The sequence below is a fragment of the Schistocerca americana genome, chromosome 2 (genome assembly GCF_021461395.2).
Source record: "Schistocerca americana isolate TAMUIC-IGC-003095 chromosome 2, iqSchAmer2.1, whole genome shotgun sequence".
Taxonomy (NCBI): domain Eukaryota; kingdom Metazoa; phylum Arthropoda; class Insecta; order Orthoptera; family Acrididae; genus Schistocerca; species Schistocerca americana.
The window spans coordinates 328,891,977-328,904,438 of NC_060120.1; the positions used below are offsets into that span (position 1 = coordinate 328,891,977).

At 36.8% G+C, this 12,462-nt stretch overlaps 1 protein-coding gene across 2 annotated transcripts in view; it reads right to left on the reverse strand.

Annotated features, from left to right (window-relative positions):
• The window catches only part of LOC124595251 (Golgi pH regulator A), a 109,156-nt gene that overhangs the window by 48,764 nt on the left and 47,930 nt on the right, over positions 1 to 12,462 (reverse strand). For both annotated transcript variants that reach the window (XR_006978187.1, XM_047133916.1), the window contains exon 5: positions 6,088 to 6,287. Coding sequence is in view for 1 of the 2 variants with exons in the window: in XM_047133916.1 (XP_046989872.1) it covers positions 6,088 to 6,287 (200 nt within the window). In the remaining variant the exon portion in view is untranslated. The remainder of the gene's footprint in view (positions 1 to 6,087; positions 6,288 to 12,462) is intronic.

Sequence of the window (12,462 nt, forward strand, 5' to 3'; positions counted from 1 at the left end):
TCTTGTTTCGTATATTGTGCACTTCCAAGGGCAATATCATATTGAATAATAAAACATGAATGACTGTGACAAGAGATATTATGCTTGTGTGATGTATATTTGTCATTATTCCACAGAGCAGGTAAGGAGCAGAGCAGTTTCATTGCATGCTTGTGAACATGGCAGCTATGATAAATGTTCTAACATGTGCATGGTGTTTTTTTCATGCAACGTCAGAGTGTGGGTCTGAACTCTAGCTGAGCATCTGCCACATTCCTTATACCTGACATCACAGCAGTACGGGGAGAGGACCAATAAGTGGGCAATGCTACTCGAATGAGGTGATGTTCAAGAATATGTATGAGCAAGGTTGGCAGTCTACATACAAGGTCAGCTGAACCACAATGCCCTTCAATTATAAGGTCCAATAGCCCTCCTCAGCATTCATAACACTGAAAAATTTACATGTACAGTGACAGAGAGCACCATTACTAGAAATAACAAAAATTAGAGAAGTTTTTCTTTGTTTATTTCTTTCAAGTGGAATGTACAAGTGCTAAGGATATTGGAATGTCAAAAAAATAAGTAAATAAATAAAAAGCAAACTATATGGGTATAATGCTGTGCAATGTGTGTAATATATATGTTCCCCTTTCAATATATTTATGTTTGCTTGCCAGTAGTTTGTTAGCATGTGTCACTTAGTTAATTTTTGATTTACAATCTTTTTTGTAGCATATACATATTCAAGGGTCATGTTGTTCATATAAGGTACAAGTGTAGAGAACACGAGAGTTTCTTGCCTATTCACAACAGAGACTTGAGGTTAAGAGAATCTATTTCCTTACTTGATAAGTTTGAATGATAGCTTAAAACTGTTGATAATGTTTGAAGGATATGAGGCATACACTTGCACACTTAAAGAATATGATACAGGGTTATTACAAATGATTGAAGCAATTTCACAGCTCTACAATAACTTTATTATTTGAGATATTTTCACAATGCGTTGCACACACATACAAAAACTCAAAAAGTTTTTTTAGGCATTCACAAATGTTCGATATGTGCTCCTTTAGTGATTTGGCAGACATCAAGCCAATAATCAAGTTCCTCCCACACTCGGCGCAGCATGTCCCCATCAATGAGTTCGAAAGCATCGTTGATGCGAGCTCGCAGTTCTGGCACGTTTCTTGGTAGAGGAGGTTTAAACACTGAATCTTTCACATAACCCCACAGAAAGAAATAGCATGGGGTTAAGTCGGGAGAGCGTGGAGGCCATGACATGAATTGCTGATCATGATCTCCACCACGACCGATCCATCGGTTTTCCAATCTCCTGTTTAAGAAATGTCGAACATCATGATGGAAGTGCGGTGGAGCACCATCCTGTTGAAAGATGAAGTCGGCGTTGTCGGTCTCCAGTTGTGGCATGAGCCAATTTTCCAGCATGTCCAGATACACGTGTCCTGTAACGTTTTTTTCGCAGAAGAAAAAGGGGCCGTAAACTTTAAACCGTGAGATTGCACAAAACACGTTAACTTTTGGTGAATTGCGAATTTGCTGCACGAATGCGTGAGGATTCTCTACCGCCCAGATTCGCACATTGTGTCTGTTCACTTCACCATTAAGAAAAAATGTTGCTTCATCACTGAAAACAAGTTTCGCACCAAACGCATCCTCTTCCATGAGCTGTTGCAACCGCGCCGAAAATTCAAAGCGTTTGACTTTGTGATCGGGTGTCAGGGATTGTAGCAATTGTAAACGGTAAGGCTTCTGCTTTAGCCTTTTCCGTAAGATTTTCCAAACCGTCGGCTGTGGTACGTTTAGCTCCCTGCTTGCTTTATTCGTCAACTTCCACGGTCTACGCGTGAAACTTTCCCGCACGCGTTCAACCGTTTCTTCGCTCACTGCAGGCCGACCCGTTGATTTCCCCTTACAGAGGCGCATACCATCACCGAATGGAGTTAGCAGTTGGTGGATCTTTGTTGAACTTCGTCCTGAAGTGTCATTGCACTGTTATGACTGACTGATGTGAGTGCATTTCAAGCACGACATACGCTTTCTCGGCTTCTGTCGCCATTTTGTCTCACTGCACTCTCGAGCGCTCTGGCGGCAGAAACCTGAAGTGCGGCTTCCTTGAACAAAACTTTATGAGTTTTTCTACGTATCTGTGGTGTATCGTGACCATATGTCAATGAATGGAGCTACAGTGAATTTATGAAATCGCTTCAATCATTTGTAATAGCCCTGTATTTGTAAGGAGAAAAGAAATGTTGTCTTAATTTGCTTGCTGTAGTGAGTATAATGAATAGACTTAAGATACTGTATGCCATCTGAGGATAATATTATAATCATTATTGCATTTTATATATGATATTTGCATAAATAAAAAATAACAATTTACACATGAAACTATACTGGATGCATATAACAAGGGATACAAATATTCGAATATGTGAATGCATTTGTGTTTATAAAATAAATGAAGGTAGCTTGGCCACATGAAGATTTAGCTAATGTACTCCACATACTTTTGACTCTTTCAGAAACTTTACCTACATCAAATGAAATGCATACAGAGAAAGTTATTCTTAATATACTCATTTATTTACATTATGTTTTTACAGAATACACATTTTTTATTATATACAGGTTGTCCCAGGAGGAATGGCCAACATTCAGGAATAAGACAGGAATGAACATTTGAAGCAAAGCAAGTCTAGTAAACATGGGCTCCAAAATGCATTCCTTAAGAGCTACGAGGACTTCTTCACCTTTAATATTGTGAAACACATCTCTTCTACTGCAAGCTCTTTGCTGTCCATATTCTGAGATGTGGTATTATGTACCAAACAAGAAAAAATTTTCTAGAAATAACTACAATGCAAACCTTAAGAGCTTTGAGTACCTGTTCATCTTTGCTACTGTGAAACACATTTCTTTCACTGAAAAAATGCTCATAACTCTTAAGTTATACATTTTGCAGCCCACTTTACAACGTGATTTTTTTTTCTTTTCATTTTTTTGTCCATACTACCTCCTCCCCAAAATATGGAAAGCAAAGAGCTTGCAGTAGAAAAGACTTTTATGACAGTATCGAAGATAAAGAAGTGTTCATAGCTCTTCGGGTACACATTCTTGAGCCCATGTTTACTAGAATTTTTTGCTTCAAATGATTGTTCCTGTCATATCCCTGAATACTGACCATCCTTCCTCAGATAACTTGTATTTTATATATTTTGCTTTCTCTCTTTCTCACTCTCTCTTCTTTTATTTTATTTTGAATAGTGATATTGTGAGAACAAGTTAACAATATTCATGAATATTTACAATTAATTTAATTAACTATTTAGCTATTTTAATAGCATTTTATCAATTTCTGTTTCTTAATATATTTTATAGCAAAAAATTACTTCAAAGAAATTAATTTATTCACTGTATGGAGATGTAAGATATGCAGTTTAATCTTCATAAATGTAATATAGCACAGGAAGGCATAGTCCTTTGTTTCAACAATGTAGGAAGTAGCTTGCCATGTCAACAACACAGCTGTATATGGGTGGTAGCTAGCACTGCGAGCCGCCATCATCCAATTCAAGTTCTCTTGCGTGAACTTTTGCCAACTATTACCTGGGCATGGCGTGCTTTTGGTTTAGTGTTAGAATCACTCTCTCACGTATGCTGCTTGTAAATATTTGTAGAAAATTTGCTTTCTTCTCAAGCAGTTGCTTAGTGGCGGGTGCTATGGAATTGTGTGGAACTGTGTACATAATAATATTTTATTTGTTTGCAGATATATCTGCAGTTCTGTTGCATATTGAAATCCCTGCGCCACCGTACCTAGCCCACCACCTGGAGAGTCACAAAAAATGGCATGGCCCATTGATAAAGTGGAATAATGTATGGTCATTTGTTCATGCATTTGAAGGGAAACAATGCTGCAGCATTCCATTCCAAGTTTTTGGACGTTTACAGCAACAATGCACTGTCACATAACAATGATGCAATGCTTCCAGTGTGGTCACATCAATCTGAATGACAAAGAATGAAGTACAGATCATCTCTTACTGAAGATCCAGGAATAAAAAGGAAACAGAGGCCTTGGTGCCTGGAAACCAACTCAAATATGTTTTAAGTAACAAAACCAAGAATGTCATCCTGGATTATGAGTGGTTGTCACAGATAGAGGTACCTTTGTGAGTGCCCCAGGGAAATGTGATAGGATCACTGTTGCTATACACAGAAATGATTTAACAGACAGGGTGGGCAGCAATCTGCGACCATTTGCTGAAGGTGCTATAATGTACAAAAGAGTGTTGTCTTTGAGTAACTATAGGAGAATACAAGATAATTTGGACATAATTTCTAGTTGATGTGATGAATGGAAGCTTGCTCTAAATGTGGAACAATGTATATTAATGCAGGTGAATGCAAAAAATAATCAAATAATGTTTTGATTAAAAATCTAGGCTTAACATTGCAAAGTGACATGAAATGGGAAGAGTATGTAAGATCAGTTGTAGGAAAGGCAAATGGCCGACTTTGGTTTACTGGGAGAATTTTAGAAAAGTGTAACTCACCTACACAGGAGACCATGTACAGAACATTTGTGCGACCATTCATGAGTACTGCTTGAGTGTTTAGGATCCCCACAAGGTTGGATTAAAGAAAAACCTCAAACCAATTAAGTGGCGTGCTGCTACTTCTGTCATCATTAATTTCAGTCAGCTTGTGAGTGCTACAGAAATGCTGCATGAACTCAAATGTGAATCCCTGTTGTACCAGAGGCTTGCTTTTTATGAAACACTATTGACAAAGTTTAGAGAATAGGTTTCAAGACAGGCTGCAGAATGATCCTACTGTCATCTATATAAATTTTGTGTAAGGATCATGAAGACAATATAAGAGAAATCACAGCTCTTATGAAAGAACATAGACACCAATTTTCCCTTATCTTCACTTTTGAGGGGAACAAGAAAGGGAATGACTAGCAGCCATAGAAGCCACCCTCTGCCATGAACAGTGTGGGGGCTTGCAGACTATTATATATATATATATATCACATTCAATATTCATGTTCAAAATAGTTCATTCCGTCCCCTCCTCTCCAAGACACCGTTCTCTGCACAACTAAAGCATTTTAAACATTTCACTTATGATCTGGCTAGCAATTAACATATTAAATAGAGTCCAAAATAAATTATGAAAACAGTGCAACCACCAAGAGTTTATTTGTTTTGTGTTTTTCATTATACAGGAGAATTTTTTCAATCTTCAGATTTTGTGTGATGATTAGGGGACTATCTAATGAGGTGGTGCTCATGTGGATGACTGCATTTTTGTAAGAAACTAGAATATGAAAATTCACTTGTTGAAGTCATTAACACATATGACATTGCCAATAATGATTCTGCTTTTGTTTATATATGTGTACATCTGTCACATAAAACAGTACAAAAGACATCCTATGAAACCTGAGTTGAAATTCTAGTCTTTAATTTGACAGTTTGAATAACAGTGAATTAACTTTGCTATCCTCCATTTTTATCAAATTATGTTGCCTAACCTGGAGCGTTCTATGTTAGTTGTTGTTGCAGGGCTCAGTATGAAGATAGCTTGACATGCAGCTCTCCATGGCAATCCATCCTGCACAAGTCTTTTCATGTATCTGTACAACCATGCAATCCCACGTCCACTTGAGTCTGCCCACTGCCCTAGAGCCCCGTCTCCCAATTTTACAACCTACTTCCCCCCCTCCTACTCCTCCTCCTCCTCCTATTCCTCCTCCTCCTCCACACACACACACACACACACACACACACACACACACACACACACAACAACAACAACCATTAATAAATCAACCATTCCCCAATTTAACTCTATGTGGTGCTCATAAAAAATTGTAAAATTGAGATAAAAATAACTGCAAAAAACATTGAAACATACCACTAAAATTATTATGCACAGTGCTCTTTACAACTGAAATAAGTAATACATTCAATAATTTTAGGCACTAAATACATCAGATTGCACGTAAAGCACAACCTGCCCAAATAGATGCAAGTGCAAACAGCAGGGAAAAGTACTGTATCAAAAGGATACTTTCTGTACTATTACTGCTGATGGTCTTAGTTACAGTCCTAAACATACTCCAGATGCTGGTGTTTCCTGATCCCATTCTTGCACTACTTGCTAGTGTACCCCTCTTAACAAGAGCTATTCTCTTCTTCTTGACTAGTATCATATCCATTGTTTGCATCAGTCGTTTCTCCACAGCCTGGACATTCTTTGGATCAACTGGCCTTCATATAAGTAAAAGATAATTTCAAGTTTAACAAGTAATTCATAGCAAGTCTGATATTATTACCAAAGGTTGAAACTTTTATTGTTGTGACAAGAAATTAGTATAAATGGTATTAATAACAGGTACTCAATTAAAACTAAAAAAGCCTTTACTTCCACATGCCACACCAAAGTGGGGCACTACAATGATTGGCCACAAAGTAAACACCATATGAACTTGAAAGAAAATTTAAGTTGGAGCAATGTGAGTCAACTGGGAGAAGAACCTGGAAGTAAATCAGTTTCTCATTCATTTTTAAACTGTGTAACAAAATCACAAAAGAAAAATACAAGGTTATGGAAGATGGATAAAGAACAAAGTATCTGTGACAAAATGGTGCATCATTTATAACAAAGTCAAATCTGCAAGTTGCTAATACTTACCCTCTCTTGTCAAAGGCTCAAAGATTTAACACAAAGTTCTACACAATTTTCATTAAATCTCTTCTACATGAAATTGTTCCATTTGTAACCATTTCAAAAAAGTTGTGTGAAAGATACATATTTCAAATGTACACAAATAATGTACAAAAACAAAAACTGAAGCAGCCTTCGCAGTGCTTGACTACTATATGAAAAATAGTGATGAATTATTTTAACATGCTGTGATGGTTCTCTAAATAAAATCACAATATCATATAGTAACCAACAGTTATTAAAATGGTGTTCAGCAAAATGAAACATAAAACACTCAGCACAAATGAAGTGATAGAACCCAAAATAAGCACATTTAATCAATTTCACTAAAACGCCATCCAAAGTTTCTTTGAAGACACAAGTCATGTAATAGCCTTCAGAGTAAACAGGTCTAAGAGCTATTGTATCACCTCCAATAAATATGACAGATATCTTGCAAGTATGGCAAGTTACAATAGATCTTCAATATCTGTAGACTTATTCAAAGCCTGGCTCACTGCTGAACACTCACTAATATTTTTTTGGAAATTGCATACAATATTACAAATGATAACAGAAACTCACATCTCTACTGTATGTTTAGCAGTGGGCATTTGATTAACCGTTTAGTTTTTACAAAATTAATCTTATTTTTGGGATCTAAATAGAAACAACTTGTGCCATTTTCTTCTTTATAAACTCCCCCATTGTGTGAGGTTTCTCTGCTTTTGCCATACTAAAAGCCAAGGCTTTTCTGCTTCTTTTGTAAACATGGACATAACTTTACTGTGACCTTGAAGTTTTCCTTCAATGATGCAGATTCAGATTGTCTTAACTGAGAACCAACAGGAAAGCCTACAGACTGCCTGGCAGATTAAAACTGTGTGCTGGACCAGGACTCAAACTCAGAAACTTTGCTTTTCACAGACAAGTGCGCTACCGACTGAGCCGCCCAAGCACAGCTCACAATCCATCCTCACAGCTTTAGTTCCGCTAGTACTTTGTCTTATTTTAGAGGCAAGCCTTTACTGAAATTGCAATGATTAGTATCATGGCATTTAAGATGACTTGTCTTTAACTGTGGGAATGTCATTTGACCCATTTACTGTGTCTCTCAGCAAAAACGAATTCCTCCTCCCACTTTTTATTAACCACTCTTTTCTGCTCTTCTTAACATTTACTAAAAAAATTTTCAGGCTACTGTCAACGAAGTTGGAGAAATGTGTGATGTAAACTGTGACGTCTTACAATACATTTATTCACCACCAGACTATCTTCACAGTGCCAGCACGAAAATAGAAACAAAGTGAAAACTGTGAATATCAACACAAATTACATTTTCATGAGAATTATTAGTCAGAAAAATCAAATGTACTTATGAAAAATATCTATGTGACAACTTCATATGTCATACATGCTATTTCATCAGAAAAGTATACACCATTGCTGACTTGAAAATGTCATAAAATGATACTTAATGCCCTAATACCAGCTTAAGCAAGCAGAAAACATTGAAAACATGAAAACATGCAACAGCAACAGGTTAACACACAACTGTTGATCAAATAAGCTACAAGCCAAAGTCAAAGAACAAGTTCCAAAATACGCTATAGCACAGTCACAGAGAGGTACACATGCACTTAAATTACAATAAAAGAGCTACAATAAAAGAAGATTCAAATTAATTAAAATATATTTTTCCCCTCAGTACAATTTTTCTTTTCTTCTTCTTTTTTGTTCTTTTTTTCCTTTTTATTATTTTTTCCTATTTTCTTTTTCACTTCTTTTCAATACAATATTATATAACATAATAGTCACATGACACTATTATAATGTTGCATGACGTAATGTCACATGATAAAAACAAACCAACCATTTGGTCAGAACCATCATGCATAAAAATATACATAGACATGTACAAATAATATGTAATACAACAGTCACATGATGTTATAGGAAAGTCACCTGATACTACAATGTCACATGGATAATTCAGACTGACAGCAGCAAAACAATTCCAATGTCAAATCCATATCAGTACCAATCAGAGGTTCTAGGGTACAAACAGCGTAACAAAATGAGGAACTGCATACAGTATTATGTAATATCGTATTCACATGATTCTACTAAAAAATCCACTGAAATTACAGTGTCACAAAACAAACCAACAATTTGGTGAGATCACTGGCATACAAAAACCTATACAGAGACACAAAATGGTGAAACATTATAGGAAGCAATACTGTTAAAAACAAAGAGCATAAAGACCAAACAATAATCGAAACAATTCCAATGTCAAGTCCATATCAGAAGTTTGGGGATAAACATGTTGTTATTGTTGCTGGGCTCTTCAGTACAGAGACTGGTTTGATGCAGCACTCTGTACTACTCTATCCTGTGCAAGCTTCTTCATTTCCAACTAACTACTGCACCCTACATCCTTCTGAATCCGCTTAGTGTATTCATCTCTTGGTCTCCCTCTAAGATTTTTACCCTCCACACTGCCCTCCAATATTAAATTGGTGATCCCTTGATGCCTCAGAATATGCCCTACCAACAGATCTTTGTCCACGTTTCATATCCATACATGGCTACATTCCATACAAAAACTTTGAGAAAAGACTTCCTGACACTTAAATCTATACTCGATGTTAACAAATTTCTCTTCTTCAGAAACGCTTTTCTTGCCATTGCCAGTCTACATTTTATATCTTCCCTACTTTGACCATAATCAGTTATTTTGCTCTTAAATAGTAAAACTCATCTACTACTTTAAGTGTCCCATTTCCTAATCTAATTTCCTCAGCATCACCCGATTAAATTAGATTACACTCCATTATCCTCGTTTTGCTGTTGTTGATGTTCATCTTATAGCCTCCTTTCAAGACACTGTCCATTCTGTTCAAGTGCTCTTCCAGGTCCTTTGCTGTCTCTGACAGAATTACAATGTCATTGGCAAACCTCAAAGTTTTTATTTCTCCTCCATGGATTTTAATTCCTACTCCAAATTTTTCTTTCGTTTCCTTTACTGCCTGCTCAATGTATAGATTGAATAACATCGGGGATAGGCTACAACCCTGTCTCAATCTCTTCCCAACCACTGCTTCCCTTTGGTGCCCCTCAACTCTTGTAACTGCCAAATGGTTTCCGTACAAATTGTAAATAGCCTTTCGCTAGCCTTTTGCTCCCTGTATTTAACCCCTGCCACCTTCAGAATTTGAAAGAGATTATTCCAGTCAACATTGTCAAAAGTTTTCTTTAAGTCTACAAATGCTAGAAACTTAGGTTTGCCTTTCCTTAATCTATGTTCTATGATAAGTCATAGGGATAATATTGCCTCACGTGTTCCAACATTTCTACGGAATCCAAACTGATCTTCCCCGAGGTCAGCTTCTACCAGTTTTTCCATTCATCTGTAAAGAATTCGAGTTAGCATTTTAATCCATAACTTATTAAACTCATAGTTTGGCAATTTTCACACCTGTCAACACCTGTTTTCTTTGGGATTGGAATTATTATATTCTTCTTGAAGTCCGAGGTATTTCGCCTGTCACATACATCTTTCTCACTAGATGGTACAGTTCTGTCAGGGCTACCTCTTCCAAGGCTATCAGTAGTTCTAATGGAATGTAGTCTTCTCTAGGGGTCTTGTTTCGACTTAGGTCTTTCAGTGCTCTTTCAAATTCTTCGCACAGTAGTGTATCTCCCATTTCATCTTCACCTACGTCCTCTTCCACCCTTGTAAAGACCCTCTATATACTCCCACCTTTCTGCTTTCTCTTCTTTGCTTAGAACTAGTTTTCCATCTGAGCTCTTGATATCCTTACAAGTGATTCTCTTTTCTCGAAAGGCCTCTTTAATTTTCCTGTAGGCAGTATCTATCTTACCCTTAGTGAAATATGCCTCTACAGCCTTACATTTATCCTCTAGCCATCCCTGCTTCGCCATTTTGTACTTCCTGTCGCTCTCATTTTTGAGACGTTTGTATTCCTTTTTCTCTGCTTTATTTACCACATTTTTATATTTTCTCCTTTCATCAATTAAATTCAGTATCTCCTCGGTCCAACCCAGTAGCTTAGTGGTCAACGCAATAGAATGTCACTCCTAAGGGCCCGGGTTCGATTCCCGGCTGGGTCGGAGACTTTCTCTGCTCAGGGACTGGGTGCTGTGTTGTCCTAATCATCATCATTTCATCCCCATTGACACGCAAGTCACCGAAGTGGCGTCAAATCAAAAGACTTGCACCCAGCGAATGGTCTACCTCCCAGGAGGCCCTAGTCACACGACATTTATTTTAGTATCTCTTCTGTTACCCAAAGATTTCTACTAGCCCTCGTCTTTTTACCTACTTGATCCTCTGCTGCCTTCACTATTTCCATCTCTCAAAGCTACCCATTCTTCTTCTACTGCATTTATTTCTCCTTTTCTTGTCAATTGTTCCCTAATGCTTTCTCTGAAACTCTCTAAAACGTCTGGTTCTTTCAGTTTATCCAGATAAAATCTCCTTAAATGCACACCTTTTTGCAGTTTCCCCAGTGTTAATCTACACTTCATAACCAATAGATTGTGGTCAGAATCCACATCTGCCCCTAGAAATATCTTACAATTTAAAACCTGGTTCCTAAATCTCTGTCTTACCATTACATAATCTATCTGAAACCTTCCAGTGTCTCCAGGCCTCTTCCACATATACAACCTTCTTGCATGACTCTTAAACCAAGTGTTAGCTATGATTAAGTTATGCTCTGTGCAAAATTCTATGAGGTGACTTCCTCTTTCATTTCTTATCCCCATTCCATATTCACCTACTATTTTTCCTTCTCTTCCTTTTCCTACAATCAAATTCCAGTCACCCATGACCATTAAATTTTTGTCTCCTTTCACTATCTCAATAATTTCTTTTATCTCATCATATATTTCTTCAATCTCTTTGTTGTCTGCGGAGCTAGATGGTATATAAACTTGTACTACCGTGGTAGGCATGGGCTTCGTGTCTATCTTGGCTACAATAATGCATTCACTATGCTATTTGTAGTAACTTATCAGCACTCCTATTTTTTTCTTTATTATTAAACCTACTCCTGCATTAAACATAGTGTAACCAATTAAGACACCAAGGCTAAATTCACTTGTAATGGTGTCATACAGAAACTGAAATTATTTTCATATTATTACAACATGTGTGAACACACAGTCCATCACTAAGCAATTTAATTAAACTTATTTCAGTAATCTGAGTCTAGCATATGCCCAATACACCTTATAATATAAAATGTCATCATTATGAACAATCTAATAATGAATTTAACTATCAGAAAACATGTACACATCTGTTATCATATCCGAATGACGCAGCTCTAAAATTATTCTTAACCCTTCTAGTATTAGGTGCCTAATAACAGAAAAGGATGTCTACGATAGAAGCTGGTGTCAGCAACTAACAATGATGCGCCAAGAGCTGATGGGGGGAGGGGAAGGGGTAACTTTATGAAAATTTAAATAACATGTACATGTAAAAGTTTTACGTAATTGGGACAGGGGTGTCTAGTTTATGAGAAGTCAAGTACACACAAAGGAACTACAGTTTAACCACATTAAGTAACTTAAATACGCTTTACATCAGTGCGTAATAATAATAATAATAATAATAATAATAATAATGTTGCCACTGATAACGCCATAAAAAACGCTGGATGACAATAACATAACACATATCATTAATATAAGGTGCTGTATACA